General features: G+C 35.4%; 1 protein-coding gene and 1 pseudogene across 1 annotated transcript in view; one reads left to right on the top strand and one right to left on the bottom strand.

The window, feature by feature from the left end:
* LOC107738926 (N-glycosylase/DNA lyase-like) overlaps positions 1-562 on the bottom strand; it is a 10407-nt pseudogene extending 9845 nt beyond the window's left edge.
* A 3389-nt stretch (positions 563-3951) lies between these two features.
* Positions 3952-18168, top strand: part of LOC107738933 (glutamine--tRNA ligase-like) — an 18506-nt gene continuing 4289 nt past the window's right edge. The window contains exons 1-16 of the mRNA XM_016550859.1: positions 3952-4186; positions 4340-4490; positions 5604-5713; positions 6825-6900; positions 6980-7044; positions 7117-7170; positions 8411-8476; positions 12684-12696; positions 12851-12936; positions 13364-13450; positions 13612-13711; positions 14036-14114; positions 15218-15457; positions 15539-15631; positions 16968-17105; positions 17189-17276. Coding sequence (XP_016406345.1) covers positions 4076-4186; positions 4340-4490; positions 5604-5713; positions 6825-6900; positions 6980-7044; positions 7117-7170; positions 8411-8476; positions 12684-12696; positions 12851-12936; positions 13364-13450; positions 13612-13711; positions 14036-14114; positions 15218-15457; positions 15539-15631; positions 16968-17105; positions 17189-17276 — 1557 coding nt within the window. The 5' untranslated portion in view covers positions 3952-4075. The remainder of the gene's footprint in view (positions 4187-4339; positions 4491-5603; positions 5714-6824; positions 6901-6979; positions 7045-7116; positions 7171-8410; positions 8477-12683; positions 12697-12850; positions 12937-13363; positions 13451-13611; positions 13712-14035; positions 14115-15217; positions 15458-15538; positions 15632-16967; positions 17106-17188; positions 17277-18168) is intronic.

Below are 18168 nucleotides of genomic sequence, written 5' to 3'. Positions count from 1 at the left end.
AAAACAGAAGTTCATATGCATTAGCAAAAAAAAAAAAAAACCGGTTTATTTCTAAGACTTTGTTCAGAATTGATTACTAGTTTACTACTTACACAATAAGTATATAGCTGCTTACTGCTTTTTTTAATACCGCCCATATTTTCATATCAGTACTTCAGTATTTAGCAGCTTGGTGGGGGTGTTAATTATTTCACATGTGAAGAGGTGGGCCAGTCTTAACAGTCATTTACACACAGACATATTAAAGGTACAGTATCAAAAACAGCCTGTTTAATTCTGATGGTTAGAGAGTGTGTAAAATTAAAATTATGACTAACTCTGGAGAAAGAGACAATGACAAACATTATAAATGGACATTAGGGAGTTAATAAAACACAACAAGAACACATGGTGCCCCCTTTAAAAAAAAGTTTCTTTTGAACACAGCAATGAAACAGTAGTTTATAGTTTACCGGAAAGTCTGTCCACATCCCAGAGTGAGATCCAGCCGAAGCTCTGACCGGGGACATGAAAGTGACCGTCATGCCTTACAACCCGCAGAGAGCAGAGCATGCTGGGACATTATATAGCTCTGTTCCTTACACCATCAGAACAAATCAAGTCAGCTACTGTGATAACAAAAATACATTAAAGGAAAGAAATAATAAAATTAACTAAAGCAGATTAAAATTTATTGCATGAAAACACACACACACACCTATGGTTTGCACATAAGAAAAGTTAAAATGAATGAGGTCTGTAGCTTACAAAGTGAAACATACAAGACATGCCAGTATACTTAAAAATGTCATTCAAGTGTTTAAAAAAATACCGCCGACGTCTTATATCATCCGCCCGGAGCTGCTTCCGTGTACAACAGTGAGTGCAAGCTAGATTAAGGTGATTATTACATTTTAAATATGGTCATTTTTCTTACAAAAACGCATCGATTCGCTACAGAAGGCCTTTGTTCAGCCCCCGGAGCCGTGTGAGACACTTTTTATTATGGATGGATGCACTTTATTTCACTTCTTTTGGACTGATGCACTGCAACACCCGCTGACTGCCATTAAACAGTTTGGAAGATCAAAGACCATTTTTAATATATCTCCGACTGGATTCGTCTGAAAGAAGAAAGTCATATACACCTAGGATGCCTTGAGGGTGAGTAATTCATGGACTAATTTTCATTTTTGGGTGAACTAACACTTTAAGTAGAGAGGTTTAGATAAAGGGGTTTGAATTACTAATAATCAACATTTAACCTGTTAAAAATGTTTATTTAATGTTATCTGTGTTATATTTAATCTACAACAACAATGTGAACTTTTATAAACATCCGTTTGGCCATTAACTTTTAAATGCAGTATCATTATGCAAAAAATATGAGCAGACCCACAGCTGGCAGTTCAAAGTGTTACATCTTTTCTCTCTAATGCGGTAGGAAGTTATATTAAATGAAATGTGGAGGATATAAACTGTGACAAGATGATTGACAGGCCAGTTTACAGTGACAGGATGCGTGTAATTGTGCGACAGAGCATCTGTTAAAGACCCAATTGTATGACGTGATAGTATGTCCCAAAGCTTGCCTACTCTTCTACTACACAATCAAAAGTGTGTACTTTTTCTTCACCATAAAAGTACATACTTTAAGAGCGTAGTATAAGTAGGCATATTGGGACGTAGCATGTGTATTTTTCTTTTCTTTTTTCAAAGGTCCCGTTAGAGGTTCTGTACTCGACTGATGCAACTATGGCTGTGTTTGAAATGGCATACTTGCTTGCTTACTGCCCAGTACACGGTGTATACTGCCTACTATTTTTTAAAGAATAGTGTGTGAAACAGTATACAATAAGCAACAAATGTTTCTCAACAATTACTCAACAAATGAGTAGTATGCTAAAGTGTTGTCACATGACAAAACTTTAATTCAGCACAGCTGCTGAGGTTGTTACCTCACAAATAAATGTGCTAACCATTCTTTTTACAAAGGCTTGTTAATTAAATGTGTATGTATATATACAGTGGGTACGGAAACTATTCAGACCCCCTTAAATTTTTCACTCTTTGTTATATTGCAGCCATTTGCTAAAATCATTTAAGTTAATTTTTTTTCCTCATTAATGTACACACAGCACCCCATATTGACAGAAAAACACAGAATTGTTGACATTTTTGCAGATTTATTAAAAAAGAAAAACTGAAATATCACATGGTCCTAAATATTCAGACCCTTTGCTGTGACACTCAAATATTTAACTCAGGTGCTGTCCATTTCCTCTGATCATCCTTGAGATGGTTCTACACCTTCATTTGAGTCCAGCTCTGTTTGATTATACTAATATTTTGAATTGTTTTTAGTTTTATTTTTTGTTTTTCATTTAAATGTTACGTTTTGAGATTTTGTTGTATGCATTTGTCATTTTTATTTAATCTCTTTATTTTTAAAATGTAGGTAGGTAGTATTTATAAAGTTTTAGCTTTTAGTTTTGGATCTGTTTTTAGTTGTTTTAATACTACAATTGATTGCTTCTGTTGTCCTCATTTGCAAGTCGCTTTGGATAAAAGCGTCTGCTAAATGACTAAATAAATAAATAAATAAATAATTAAGGATTCATACTAGTAAACAATGCTATATTGCCCAATTGAACTCATTACATAATTAATGAACTCTACATACTAAACAGAACTAATAATAATTGTGTAAACAGTAGTTAGGTGGTAGATATTTATATTTCAGTACTGTAGTACATTATAAAACAGTATGCAATAACATAGTGAGTTTAAATTATCATACTTACAGATTACAGACTTACAAATATTATTAAATGAATGCCACTTTATTGGGACAAAAACCTCCCTACACCTCTGCTAACCACCTAATAACACTGAATTATTAATGAGACGTTTTATTTCCCATTTTCAAATATTTACTTTATTTTTATTGAAAATAAATGCCTTGCTGATCTGATATGTGATGGGGAAAAAGAGAGCAAGTTTGGCAAAGGGCGGTCTCGAACTCAGGTCGCTCGTGTCAAAATCGATAATCACACATCTTTTACTCGCTGCGCTACTGATACTGCAGAAAAATAGGCATCTTTTGCAGTGCTGTTTATCGCAGCCAGGCATTGGTGAGCGGAGTTAATGTAACTAGTCTCTGGCAACAAATTGGTCTATTTGTCCTTTCACTCCATTTCTTTTTAGAGCTAGGAATTTAATTTTGTTTCCATAATTGAAATATGATTTAAATTTATATATTACCGGTATGTTATATATTATATTACTGCAATATTTTTATTATTCATTATCTTTGAAATAATATGTACTGAATAAAGCACTATAGAGATAAAGGTGACGTCATTTGACTTGAGCGGAAATGTGCTGTAGAGATTAAAGTGCAATTTATGTCCTACTTACGATATTGTTTTTAGATACACAGCGATAGTTTGTAGTTTACAGTAACATGTATATATGTACAAAAGTGTTACATTTATAATTACTATTCCCCGCCTCCAGTTCACTCACGCGTTTGAAGATGAAACATTACATGGTGCGCGTTGCGTTCTGGGAAACAGTATCCCATGCAGTGTCTTCCGATGCATACATCAAATTTCAGCAAATGTAGCAGCCAAGTAATCTGGACATTCCATGCATACAGAGCATTCACTTACTATTCACAGTATACACACAGCATACTGCAATGCAATATACCGTAGTAGGAGTTGTATGGTAGTATTCCATTCCGAACACAGCTTCTGTACTGATTTCAGTGTACTTGAGTTATATTCAGCAGATTCTGGTAAATATAGTAGGTCATCCGGGTATTTCATGCATACAGAAAATTTGCACACTATGCACAGCATACATACTGAATACTGCAGAAATTGTAAGAGTAGTAGGATTGTATGGCATTTCGAACACAGCATGAGTGTCAAAAGTAGCGCACCGATTATTGGTGGAAGACTGCACAAATCTAATCGGAGACATCATGATTCGTACCAATCCGAATCCCCGCTTGCTGAGGGTTGTCGTAGGTCCACGCCTTCTGCAGGGTTTGGCGGAAGTGTAAACCAGCGTGTGTGCAGGAAGAGAAATGGCGGACGCGGTGTCTATTTTCATGTCAATTGGCCTTAGTGAGCAGAAAGCTAAGGAAACATTGAAAAATGAAGCTCTCTCATCAACACTCAAGAAGGCCATCGAACAGGTACATAATTAATTAATACGCATGATGTGCTGTCAACCTCATCAGCCTCTAGAGATCTTACTTGACAGATTCTTTACCCGTTACATTTACAAGAAGTATTTGTAAAAGATTGGTAACATTAGTGCTGCTGATGTTATTGTGTTTATTTTTCAGGCTCAAGGGCTGCTGGGGTCCGCTTGCATTGATAAGACTGCAGGCACTCTGCTGTATAATATGGTGACACGACTCAAAGACTTGAATCGACTGTCTTTCCTCACAGAATATATCATTACACGAAAAATAACTTCAGAACTGCAGCTGTCAGGTATCTGATTGTCTTTACTCTTCTGTCACTCTGTTCTTTTTTCAATGTGTTGTCTTTTTTTTAATAATATGTAGAGATCAGTAAAAGTAGTAAAAAGTTTAATTAAATGCATGTTATGCGATTTAACAATCACAAATATGCATATGTTTTGTGCAATTCTAATAAAACTGTTAGTCTTTTTAAATGACCTTAATAATCTTTTTTTTAACTGCAAGAAAACAAACAGCGCTGGATTGAAGTACAATGCCATAAAATGAAAGTGAAAGAGTTAGAAAAAAAAGACATTTCAATCAGTACAAAAGTAAACACAATTCAAAATATGCATATGTTTTGTGCAATTCTAATAAAACTGTTAGTCTTTTTAAATGACCTTAATAATCTTTTTTTTAACTGCAAGAAAACAAACAGAGCTGGATTGAAGTACAATGCCATAAAATGAAAGTGAAAGAGTTAGAAAAAAAAGACATTTCAATCAGTACAAAAGTAAACACAATTCAAAATATGCATATGTTTTGTGGAATTCTAATAAAACTGTTAGTCTTTTTAAATGACCTTAATAATCTTTTTTTTAACTGCAAGAAAACAAACAGCGCTGGATTGAAGTACAATGCAATAAAATGAAAGTGAAAGTACAATCAGTACAAAAGTAAACACAATTCAAGTACAATTAATCATAAATCATAATTTAAAAAAAACTTGTTTTATTGTTATCAGTGAGTTATTGTTAAGAGTTTAAAATTACAATAAGTGTGCCCCTCACATAAATATAAGCCAATTAAATTTAGCAGTGATTCTGTGACTTTAAAATGCGAGATGAATGCATTTACACAGTAATCGCGATTGCGGGAAAGCGAAAACAAGACATGCAACTGGTTGACAGTGACGAGATTTATTAGACTCCAGATAATCAACATAATTTGGAAAGATGAAAAGAAAACATAAATATGAAGAGAAAACTATAGCAAAGAAGAGTAGATTGTCAGAAATAACTTAAAATTAACCCTCACGTGATGTTAGTGCTCATTAGCGGGGCCCTTTATCATGAGTTCAGAGGGCTTCAATGATTTGCATTTCACCACTTGCTGATATTTTTATTTCTGATATTTTTCACAGCGGCGTTGGACTTTTTAAAAAGCGACCCTCAGGAGAATCTGGATCGACTTGAGTTTGAGGCCACCTGTGGGGTGGGAGTGGTGGTCACACCTGAGCAGATAGAGGATGCGGTAAGGACACTTCATTCACCAAGGTTTTCTGTGGTGTGAGTACAGACTTGTAGGAGGAGATAAAATATGCCAGTCAAGATGTTCAAAAAACTGGGCACTCCTACTTATTTTTTATAATTACTCATTAAATTTTTTTTTTTTTTTTTTTTTTTTCCTGATTTGAATTGTTTCATTTGAAAGTAGACATTTTACTCCCTATAGATATATTTTTCATGTCTGTAAGGCAAGTATACACCGAGTTTTGCGCTCAAGTTCACAGAGACCGAGACGGCAGAAAGCGCATCCTGTTTGCTTTCATTATTTTACAAAAGCGCAATGTTTTGATGCTATTGTGAGCTAACATTAGATTGAGTGGCCATGTAAAGTTGCTACTACTTACATATTTCAGATGATATTTGGTCGATGAATGATAGGTGAGCGTTTGGATGTACTGTATTACCACAAAATCCAGCCGTCAACGATCTGTCCGTCACGGACTGCGTGACCTCACCACTTCCTGTGGATTTTTTTTTTCTGCGACTAATACAATTTTGGTCGACTATTAGGGGGCAGCCCTACTAATTTCAGAATATTATTATTTTTAAGATGAAAACTGAGCAGATAGAGGATGCGGTAAGGACACTTCATTCACCAAGGTTTTCTGTGGTGTGAGTACAGACTTGTAGGAGGAGATAAAATATGCCAGTCAAGATGTTCAAAAAACTGGGCACTCCTACTTATTTTTTATAATTACTCATTTCAGAATATTATTATTTTTAAGGTGAAAACTGAGATGCTTTTAAAAAGTTCTTATGTATGCTGGACAGTTGTTGACTGCTTTTAATTCACTGTCTGCTCCAGCTCATTGGCGTTTCCCCAGAAGCTTTTTTTTATCATAAGTTTAAGCTGATGAGGAGAAATGCCAGGTTCATCTGAATGACATGTCTCTGTTCACATATTTATTTTTAATCATTTATTTAGTGGCCAGGCATTGAAATGGTTTCCTCTGTTTATTCAAGCTATTTTTTTCCAGCATGTTTCAAATATACTAAAAATATACTAGACTTTCACAGTTTTCAGTTAGCACTTTTATGAATTCTAATCTGTCATTGACATGTGAATAATTCCACAGGTAGAATTGATTATCAGGAAGCACAAAGATCAGCTGTTGGCAGAGAGATATCACTTTAACATGGGCATACTCATGGGTGAGGCAGCATATCATATGTGTGTGAATACAGTCATGTGTGGTGCTGCTGAGGAACAGTTTCGGTTTGTGCTCTTCAGGTGAGGCCAGGACTGCTCTCAAATGGGCTGATGGGAAGATTGTCAAGAATGAAGTGGATATGCAGGTTTGCGGGACTTGCTCAAATCATTGTGTATTTCCGTGTGTATGTGCACTGAAATGTTGTGTTGTTTCTCAGGTGCTGCACTTTCTGGGTCCAAAAACTGAGGCAGACCTGGAGAAAAAGCCCAAGGTATATTTTTACTGTCTCCGTTTTTTTGTGCCACACACATACCCCTTTTCTACTGAAACAGTGCTGGTGAGGATCTGGTGTAAACCATGGGGTTCTGTGAACGTCTCTCATAGCTTTTTCCACATTGATGTAACTGTAAATAGGCAGGCTATGTTGTACCAGTCCAAAATAGATGCATCACAGTTTTTGATTGCAAGTCTTATTCCTGGTTTTAGACTTCCAAAGTAATGTAACAGTCAGTTATCAAGTACTGTACTAATATGTAGATAATGTAAATGTATGCAGTCTATCGTGGGATGTGCTTGATATTAAAAGCACATTAATCTGAGAAAGAACTAACTACACTGTTCCTCAGGTACTTTCTATGTGCACAAACCAGTGTTCATTTTGACAGGAAATTTTGATTTAGTTTTAGTCATAGGCTTTTGAATAAAATGCTATTTAGTTGTAGTCATATTTTAGTCATCTCGGTTGTTTTGGTTTTAGTCAGCTAAATATCATAAGATTTATATCAGAATCTAACAGATTTAGTTAAATTGTAATGCATTAATTAAGCATTTTTCTAAAATGTCCAAACTCATAATAGACTCCAGGAGAAAACATCTATCTACCTAATAATATGAATGATGTCGTTGTTTAGCTTAAGATTAAATAAAACCACTACTCGTAAACCAACAAGAACATGGTATTTTTTTCAATTAAAGACTAGTAGTTATGTATGCATTCATTGTAACGACTTGCATACAACATCTTCATTCTTTCATATTTATTTGTGTAAACTCTGATTCAGTCAAGAGCAGTGAGTGATTTTCTCTTTCTCTTTTGTTATTTGATTAACATTAAGGACACAGGCAGTAGCAGGTATATTAGGATGCTGTCAATTTAAGACCTAATGCATGGATGCAGTATACTGATACACATCTGATATTCTCCCAGCTGTTTATGTTCACTTAAGACATAACTGACTGTGTTCCTAAATTATGTCCCACCGGGTAGATACGTTACAGTTCAAATGTGGGCATCTAATCTCCCTACCAGGCATGTGTTTCATATCAGATTGAGTTGTTGTTGTCGGGCAAGAACAACAAAAACAGGTTTAACAGTCTTTACTTCTGAGGCATACACAGAACAGGGCAAGTTTTGGCATCATCACTGACACCCGCACCATACTGTTTTAAAATGCATAACAGGGATTTCTGTAGTTCTTATGTCAACTTTGCAGCTTTTTCTCTCATCACAGGCTGCCAAACCCAAAGCTGCAGAGAAAGATATGAAGATTGAGCAGGTTTCTGTAGAAAATGGTAAGACAGACATTTTTTTCACATCACTTTAATATGACTCTCATGCATCTTTGGTTTTGTGTAAATTAAATGCTACATCATAGATACTAGGGTTGGGTAGTATGACAATGTATTGTGGAAACAATATTAATTTTCTTTTGAAGAGATTGTGGTACATTGTGGTTCTGTACATATATATTGTTGTGAAACGCATGACTGATTAATGCAGGCATGTACAGGCCATCGGGAGCACCGGGACATTCCCAGTGAGCCGGTCGCGTAGTGGGCCGATCGCCGAAGCGAGGGAGACCTCCCCCATATTAGGCGCTATTTATAAATATCAGCGCATGCGACACTGCAAAAAAGCAAATACTGCATGCGCCAGCCGCACGCAAAAGCAGAGCGGGATCAGTCACTCGTTGCGCTGCTCTTCCGCCACGATGTAAAGTCAAATAGCACAAGTTGCTTGATCCATTCAGATGTGACACAGAATTGTGTTATACAGTCGTGTGGGATATGAGAACATTAAAGGTTCTGTAGTGATGCTGGCTGAAAACAGCCACGACAATGTAAACCGCATGACGAGGCAAATTGGAAAACGCCAATACATAATTACAAGCTTGTCAATTCAGCACCATAGTAATTTAACTTGCAGTTATTAACACTGTACAAATAGCCTACAGTGTTTTGGCTGAATGTATTTATTATAAATGTTACTGTTATTACTTATATTAAATATTGGGGAATATTTTACTTTTATAGAAGTTGTTTGTAGTTTCTACATGTTTAGGCTTTTTTTTTTTTACATTTCAAATTCCATATTTTGTTGTTATTTATTTTAAAAACCATAAAACCTTTGTAATGAGGACCGTGGTTTTACTTGTTGTGACCACCATCTTACTAATACCAGTCAGTTAAACTCTGGACTCTATGAACTATACTAACTTTCATTAGGGCAAAGGATAATTTAATAGAATAGCTTTAATAGCTTCTTTCTCTGTAAATGTTTAGTTCTAATTAATTTTAATTGAAATAAAATGTTAATTCAGTAAGAGCCTGATTAAAGATAAATATCAGTGGCTTATATAAATTAGGTGTTAACTATTTACAAATGTTTAAGTTCTTAAAGGGCTAGTTCACCCCAAAATTTAACTTCTCATTATTTACTCACCGTCACGTCATTCCAAACTTGTATGAATTTCTTTCTTCTGTGGAACATAATTTGAGAAATTCAAGAAATGTTTGTCCATACAGTAGAAATCCAGGGTAACCAAAAATGGTTTGCTAACATTCTACAAAATATCTTCTTTTGTGACCCTGGACCACAAAACCAGTCATAAGGGTCAATTTTTCGTAGTTGAGATTTATGCATCATCTGAAAGCTGAATAAATAAGCTTCCCATTGATGATGTTTGTTAGGATAGGACAATATTTGGCCGAGATACAACTATTTTAAAATCTGGGCTGAGGGTGCAAAAAAATCTAAATATTGAGAAAATCACCTTTAAATTTGTCCAAATTAAGTTCTTAGCAATGCATATTACTAATCAAAAATTAAGTTTTAATATATTTACAGTAGGACATTTACAAAATATCTTCATGGAACATGATCTTTACTTAATATCCTAATGAGTTTTGGCATAAAAGAAAAATCTATAATTTTGACCCATACAATGTATTTTTGGCTATTGCTACAAATATACCCCAGCGACTTAAGACTGGTTTTGTGGTCCAGGGTCACTTTTGTGTTCCACAGAAAAAAGTAAGTCGTACAGGTTTGGAACGACATGAGAGTGAGGAAATTGACAGAATTTAATAGCAGTAAATTTTCTGCATTTTAGCTCAAGATCATTGCATTATTGCCTTTCTATTATTATTATTATTATTATTATTATTATTATTATTTTAATTTTGAGAAGTTGTTACACTCAGATATGCAGTATGTAACAATACGGGTCAACACTTTATAGTCTTTGCAACTTCAGGGATCTTATCTATGCACAATCAGCTTGTAACACTCCAAAGAGAAAGGAAAACTTGAAATCGCATCATATGACCCCTTTAAGGACCAATTCTCACTATTAACTAGTTGCTTATTAACATGCATATTACGAGCCTATTGGCTGTTTATTAGTACTTATAAAGCACATATTAATGCTTTATTCTACATGACCATATTCTACATCCCTAATCCTACCCCATACCTAAACTTAACAAGTACCTTACTAACTAAGAAGTACAGGAACGTCTGTACTTCCTCAACAGACCACGAAACAGCCATTATTTTGTTGTTTTAAAAAAGGTGCGCTCGTTCGAAACTGTTGCATTCGTTCAAAAAAAGTTGCGTTTGATCCTCGCTGGCTGTGCTGATTTAATCTAGCTGGTCTAGTGTCTCGTGTCGCAAGTTCAATGACGCAGGTAGTAATGATTCTCTCCGGCCAATCAGCGATCAGCAGGGTTTACACGTCATAGTTTGGTAACGGTACGGTACCAAATGTACCAGGTACCCCCAGAAGCGAGCCGTGCCGTACCATGCAGTGGAAAAGCACCATCTGACACGCATCTGAAGCACGTGCACACAAATCCACCTCTCAGACAGCAAATGCATCCCGAAATCTGTTCTCTTTCTCTGCTTATTGTGCTTGAATGGTCCAAAACACACTGACAGAACCCAAGTTATGCCAATATGCCCACCTTGGCAAGTATTAACGTAAACATAGTCAGTTGACTTGTCTTCTTTTTAATGTAAGAGTGGAAGTAGCCCTTATATATAAAAAGAAACCATCTTTTTGATGATGTTTGTCAGTCTATGCTCACTATTTCTCATATAGTATGGTTCATTCAAATTATACTGATGTGAATAAACCTCTTACTTTGATTGTTAAACTTTGACATGTAGTTGACTTTCATTTGTGCCACGGAGAAAACAAAAAATTATACCTCCTTTTTTTATTTGCCTGGTGGACAATAAAACGGAAATATCACATGGACTTGCATTCACCCAAAAAAAAAAATTTGTGTCATAATTTACTCACTCTCCTTTCATTCAGACCCTCCTTGACGTTTTTTCCTTCCTTGGAACACAAAATGTTGGCAGCCAAAGTTTTATTGACCATAGACCTCCATTTTGTATGGACAACAAAACACAGACATTTATCGAAATATCTTATTTTATTGTTCTAAAAGGTAAAGTTAGTTATACAGGTTTGAAACAACATGAGAGTGAGGCTACATCTGCATTAATCTGTGCACATTTAAAAACTGTGTTTTCATTTTAAAGTGCTCTGTCCACACTAGCGTTTTCAAGTGTTTTCTAAAAGTTTCTTGTCCGCATTGAAATGTAGGAAAATGCTAAAATCATCTTACTGCGCATGTGTAAAACGAAATGAAAGCTCGCTGTGGTGGTACAGAGAGACCTGACATAATAAAGTTGTCAAGCTATTCTTTTAGCGTGATTATTTTATTAGCAAAATAAAATTACCACCACTTACTGGTGTTTCCAGTGTGGAAATTTTCTGTCATCTTTGCAGGAATGTGATATGAAAATCATACGAAGTAACATAGCTTTAGCAACACTCTGAAAGTGAGTAACACATAACAGTTACATAATGGTATAAACGGAGATATTTATCGGTACGATATACATCACACACCGTTTTCAAATACCTCAGTTTTCACAGTCAACACTACAAGGCGAAACAGTGTTTTCAAATGTATCCACTTCAGAGAGCATCTTTGAAGAGCTCAGTTTTCACCAGGTAAAAACACCATCTCAGTGTGGACAGAATGGAGAGAAAAAGATTTATTTTCAGAAGTATCCGGATTACTGTAGACTTAACGTAAATGATGGCAAAAATGTAATTTTTGGGCAAACAATTCCTTTAAAGGAATGGTCTAAACAAGCCTAAATGAAATCTTCATCATATACAGCGATCATATCTTTACACAATACTTGAATTAAACTACTCTGTTCATATGCATCCATTCATTTTGACTTTATCACCTTTTTAGTTTTGAATACCGAAGTTTTGATTACCTGGACTTTAAATGTAAAGGACAGAAGCAACCTAGAACCCAAACTTTTTCTTCATAAATCTCTCTCTCTCTCTCTCTGTCTCTCTCTCTCTCTATGTATATATATATATATATGTATATATATATGTGTGTGTGTGTGTGTGACATTTTCCGTGACCTAATCTAAAGAGAGAACTAGGCCTACTTATGGTTAATAAGTTCCATAAGCCAGGTGAGACCGCTGACATCTCTGTGTCCAGGAATCATTGGCAGCTTCATAGACTCACAGAGTTTGAAACAGAATCTCTGCACAGTTGTGTACAGTGTACCATCAGGGGAAAATTGGCTAAAAGTGAATCATGTGGTTTATTGTTCTCTCTCTCTAGGGGAGAATTACAAGACTGAGGGTTATGTTGTAACTCCCAACACCATGACTTTGCTGAAGAAGCACTTGGAAGAGACTGGAGGACAGGTATGACCTGAATGCAAGTTTATTAAATGCCTAAAAGTCTTTTGATTAACATTATCCAGTAGCCTGCGTGGACTAGGTGTCATCAGAGGCAGCAGAGGTTATTACATTTTGATCAAGATTAAGAAGGTAAACGGTTTTTTTTTTTTTGTAGTGATGTGCTGAAATTTCTACAACCTGAAAATTTTCGTCCAAAACTAAAACTAATTATATTTTTATTTAGCCTGTTGTATTCATTATTTAATGTATGCTTGACTAAATCTGTCATGAACGCAAGCTTTTTTTACAGTCACTGTATAAATGTTTATATTTCAACAGCAAATTAGAGTAGAAACATAATTATGTTATTAAAAAGTTGACATAACTGCGTTATGTGCAATTTAAATGTTTGTACCTGAATTGTACCTGATTTTCGTCCACTTCTTTGTAGGTCCGCACCCGTTTTCCCCCTGAGCCTAATGGGATTCTGCATATTGGTCATGCCAAAGCAATCAATTTTAATTTTGGTTTTGCCAAGGTACACACACGCACACACACACACACACACAAACACTCTCACACACACAAACACTTTCTCACACACACACACAAACACACATACACACACACACACATACACATATGAACAATGTATGTCTAACAAGAAATTCCTTTCTGAATTTGTGTATCTGTTTGTAGGCCAATAATGGCATCTGTTTCCTGCGGTATGACGACACAAACCCTGAGAAAGAAGAGGAGAAGTACTTTACTGCCATCAGAGAAATGGTGGAGTGGCTTGGTGAGTATTAAGATCTGACTTGCCTGAGCAGTCAGTCTAAACCAGATTGCTGTTTACAGCTGGTATTCAATGAGTAGTTCAAGCAAACATGAAAAGCATGAAAAGCAGACACTTAAAGCCTGCTATACTACCCTTTGCAGCAGTGTGTGCTTGCAATGCATTATGCATTTAAACACATTTTAGAACAAGATTTAAAAGGAAAAAGATAAAGAAAGGGCTTTGTATTGGACAACAAATATTACAACATTTCAAAGGTGAACTTTTCCATTAAAGAGCATTCTTCACATATGGATGTTTGCTTGTTTGTTCCTCCCTTTCACTCAGGGTACAGACCATACGCTGTCACACACGCCTCTGATAACTTCCAGCTACTCTACGATCTTGCTGTTGATCTCATTCGCAGGTGGGATTACAAACCTGACGCCTCAGGGCCCTACGTCCCAGGCTTTGCAATAGTTTTTTTTTATTTTCTTTTTTTATATATTAATATTGGGACATGGTGTATACAACTATTCATGAGCTTTGAGTCACTTGTGTGCCTCAATATTTTTTCACAGTTGCACACAGTAATTTTCAGTCATAAATGTGACTGCAATGGTTGCACTGCACCTACATTCAACAGCTATTGTGCCAATCAAACTGTAAAGATTAAAAAAAATTAATGGAATGCTTAAATCGCACACTGGATCTCGATAATGAAATATTCAAGTTGAAAATCTTTACTTATGTACATTGTGATATTCGTTGAGAATAAAATGATGTGACAAAGGTCGATGGAGGCCAAAATGATCAACCCATTTAGGGTTGGATTTAAAATCACACCAAAAATCAGGGCATCAGTGAGCTCCTAGACAGACTGTGGTGCTACTTGGCAGCTTTGGATGCTCTGATACATAATGTCCCAGAGTTTTTCAATTGAATTCAGTTCTGGGGAACGTGATGGCCAGTCCGTGGCATCAGTGCTCTCCAGAAACTGCCTACACACTCTGGCCATGTGAGGCCGGGCCTTGTCATGCACCAGGAGTATGCAAAAAACAGTGGGAAATTCAGTATATTTGTGCAGTGTGTGCATGTCAAAAAAAAAGATTAAATCCGATCATTTTATTTAGCCTTCATGTAAACACAATTTTCGGATTCATGAAAATTAATTCGGATTTGAAATCATTCCAATTGAAATGTTTTGTACGTTTTCCAATTGTAAATGTGGCTACTGATTCAAAATCACTTATGCTTCCTAACTGGACAGATTAATATCCTTGAAGTTTAATTGACTTGGTGTTATACTGTGTTCCCTTAAAAAAAAAATTTGTTTTTTTTGAGCAGTGAAATTACCAGGCCTGCATTTCCCAAAAGCATTGTAAGCTTAAGTTGATCGTAGCTCCATTGGTTTCAATGGGTCTACGATGTACTTAAGCTTACAATGCTTTTGGGAAACGCAGCCCAGAGCAGTTACATTAATGTGGTTTATATGATTGACTAATGATTCCTTTTTTGTTTGTGTGTCAGGGGTCATGCGTACGTGTGCCACCAGCGTGGAGAGGAACTCAAGGGTCACAACGTCCCTCCCTCCCCCTGGAGAGAGCGACCCGTGGAAGAATCTTTGCTTTTGTTTGACAGGATGAGAAAGGGCATGTTTGCAGAGGGAGAAGTCACTCTCAGAATGAAGATGGTGATGGAAGATGGAAAAATGGACCCTGTGGCGTACCGGATCAAATACACGCCACACCACAGGACAGGAGACACTTGGTAAGAAACCTTATTTTGCTCACATGGTGTGGTTTTTGTTTATTATTGTTATGCTGTTCTTTCCTTATGTCCTGTGTACAGGTGTATATACCCCACGTATGATTACACACACTGTCTGTGTGACTCCATTGAGAACATCACACACTCACTGTGCACCAAAGAGTTTCAGTCCAGGTATGTCACTCAACATTAATGCATTTTATTTTATCGCTATATCTCAGTGTTTCAGGTGGGTAATGACACAGATTTCATTTTGATTCCGATTCACAAGTTTTTGATTTTTATTTGATTCCAACTTCAATTCCATTCAGTTCTGATTCATGTGGATATATATCAGATCAGATCATTTTTCTTAAGGAAACTGTACAGTTGGTACATTACTTCACTTTAAAGGTTAAAACTAACAAGTCCAAACTATTAAATTTAATATCTTTTTTAGATATAATAATCAACAATCAAAAAGAGTTCTATACAAAAAAATTTATTGCACATAACGGTGTTTTTATGTTTAAAGATATAATTATGTTTCTACTCCAATTTGCTGTTGAAAAATAAATGTTTAAACAGTGGCTGTAATAACTTATTTTCATGATAGATTTACTCAAACATGCATTAAATAAAACTTCACTAACAGGTTAAGGTAAAATATAATGATTATGTAGTATATTTAGCATATAATTAGCAAAATTCTCTTCTCTACAATTATTTTTTTTTCTAGTTGACTAACAAGTTGACTTACCTTATTGAGGTAAGCTTTATATGTAGAGATGAAACGGTATGAACATTTCATATCACTATTATAGTGATCAAAATGATCACCAAATGATTATCACAATCATTACGGTATTGACAAAATGTGTGGTCAAATGTTCAGTCATCAAAAATCAAGTACTGAGACGCAATGAAATTATTGAAAACTATAATGAAATGAAATGATCAGGCTTTTATCGAAAACCAACACAAACAATTAGCAGCACTTTATGCACTTTTTGTTTGCATAAACATTAAAATAATGACATTAACACTGATGGATGAATTTTAAAAGATGTTGGTTGGGTGACTTATAACTTATCTACTAACGTGTGCTTCGTGTTAAAATAAAGTTTTGACAAAAAAAAAAGTTTTATAAAATGATAAACCTCACATTTCCACAATTGTGTGCAGCATAATTATAAAATGTTGTTATAACTATTATTTCATGTTATACATTTTATGCAAAAAACTTAAACACCTCAAAATAAAATTACTCGTGAGAGACCTGAGTTCACATGACATATGTTGTTAATACTACAGACCATATGCATATAAATAAACTGTTATGCCGTGATATACAGAGTAGCGAGTGAACAGCTGTTTCACAATATGACTGTTATCATATTTTGTGTTTTAGTACATTGGAACACTGTATTGAAAACATGTTCAGAAATTTCTCTATGAAAGATAAGCAGGATTTTTACTAATAGAACATTGCTGTATGTACTGCATGCTTGTTTTTGTCTCTCCCTCTCAGACGATCCTCATATTTCTGGTTGTGTAATGCTCTGGATGTGTACTGCCCGGTGCAGTGGGAATATGGCCGACTCAACCTCACTTACACCGTTGTTTCCAAGAGAAAGATCATTAAACTGGTGGAAACAGCAATTGTTAGGTAACACCCAATTTTTTGTGTGTCATTTAATTGTGAATTGGAAATTATTGTAATATGTTGGTCTCTTGTGTTGTATTTTTCAGAGATTGGGATGATCCACGACTTTTTACCCTCACAGCTCTCAGGAGACGTGGGTTCCCTCCACAAGCTATTAACAATTTCTGTGCCCGGGTGAGAGAAAAAAAACACAAAGAAAAATGGGGTGGCATTGTTTTATGTCATAAGTAGTACAAATCAACATATGTGAAAGATTGAATGCGCTAATAGTTCAAAATAAATAAATAAGTTCATAAATCAATAAGATAAATGAAAACGTTCCACTTAATATAAAATAGTGCTTGTACATGTTACGTGTTGTAAAGACTTACTGTAGAAAGTAGAACTTTTTTTCCACAAATAAAAGGAGAAAATTTGCACATTAACTCATGCGCATAATAAATAAAACGGTTTGTAATTATGTTTATATAGATTTCATATTTAAAATTATTTGGATCATTTATTAAAAAAAGAACTTCTATACAAGTAAAAAAAAAAAAGTACTTTAGATAGCAACTTCTCCATGATTTGCTTGATCTGCGCTGCAATCTATTGTAGTGCTTTTCCCACAAAGATATGGTTAAAACCCTAAGAAAAAATACTGTATTACCATCATTGCTCTTTCATTTAAGTTGATCAATTGAATGTACAGTAGCCTGCCAGCGTTTGAAGTCTGAAATGTGAAGTTGCTTTCTTGTGCACATCCAGTGACATCCATAAATGTTCTGACCAGTTTCAGTTCACACAGCTTGGATCTTTTGTACAGACAGACTGCTCCACAACGTTCATAAGTTGTAACGAGTACAGGATGTTTTTATGCAGGCTGACACAGTGCTCACTATTTGAGTGGTTCTCAGTCAGAGGGTCAGGACACACTAGGGAGCCTCAGCACACTTCCAAAGAGGCAGCAAAATCACTTTAGCTCATTTGAAATGAGTTGTAAATGGATGTAAACTGACATCATATTCCTTAATTTAATTCATTCCTTTAAAAAAAAAAAAAAATTATATATATATATATATATATA

The sequence above is a fragment of the Sinocyclocheilus rhinocerous genome, unplaced genomic scaffold (assembly GCF_001515625.1).
Source record: "Sinocyclocheilus rhinocerous isolate Xijiao unplaced genomic scaffold, SAMN03320098_v1.1 scaffold2570, whole genome shotgun sequence".
NCBI lineage: Eukaryota > Metazoa > Chordata > Actinopteri > Cypriniformes > Cyprinidae > Sinocyclocheilus > Sinocyclocheilus rhinocerous.
Note: the sequence above shows the minus strand (reverse complement) of the source record. Positions and strands in the feature narration are given on the sequence as shown.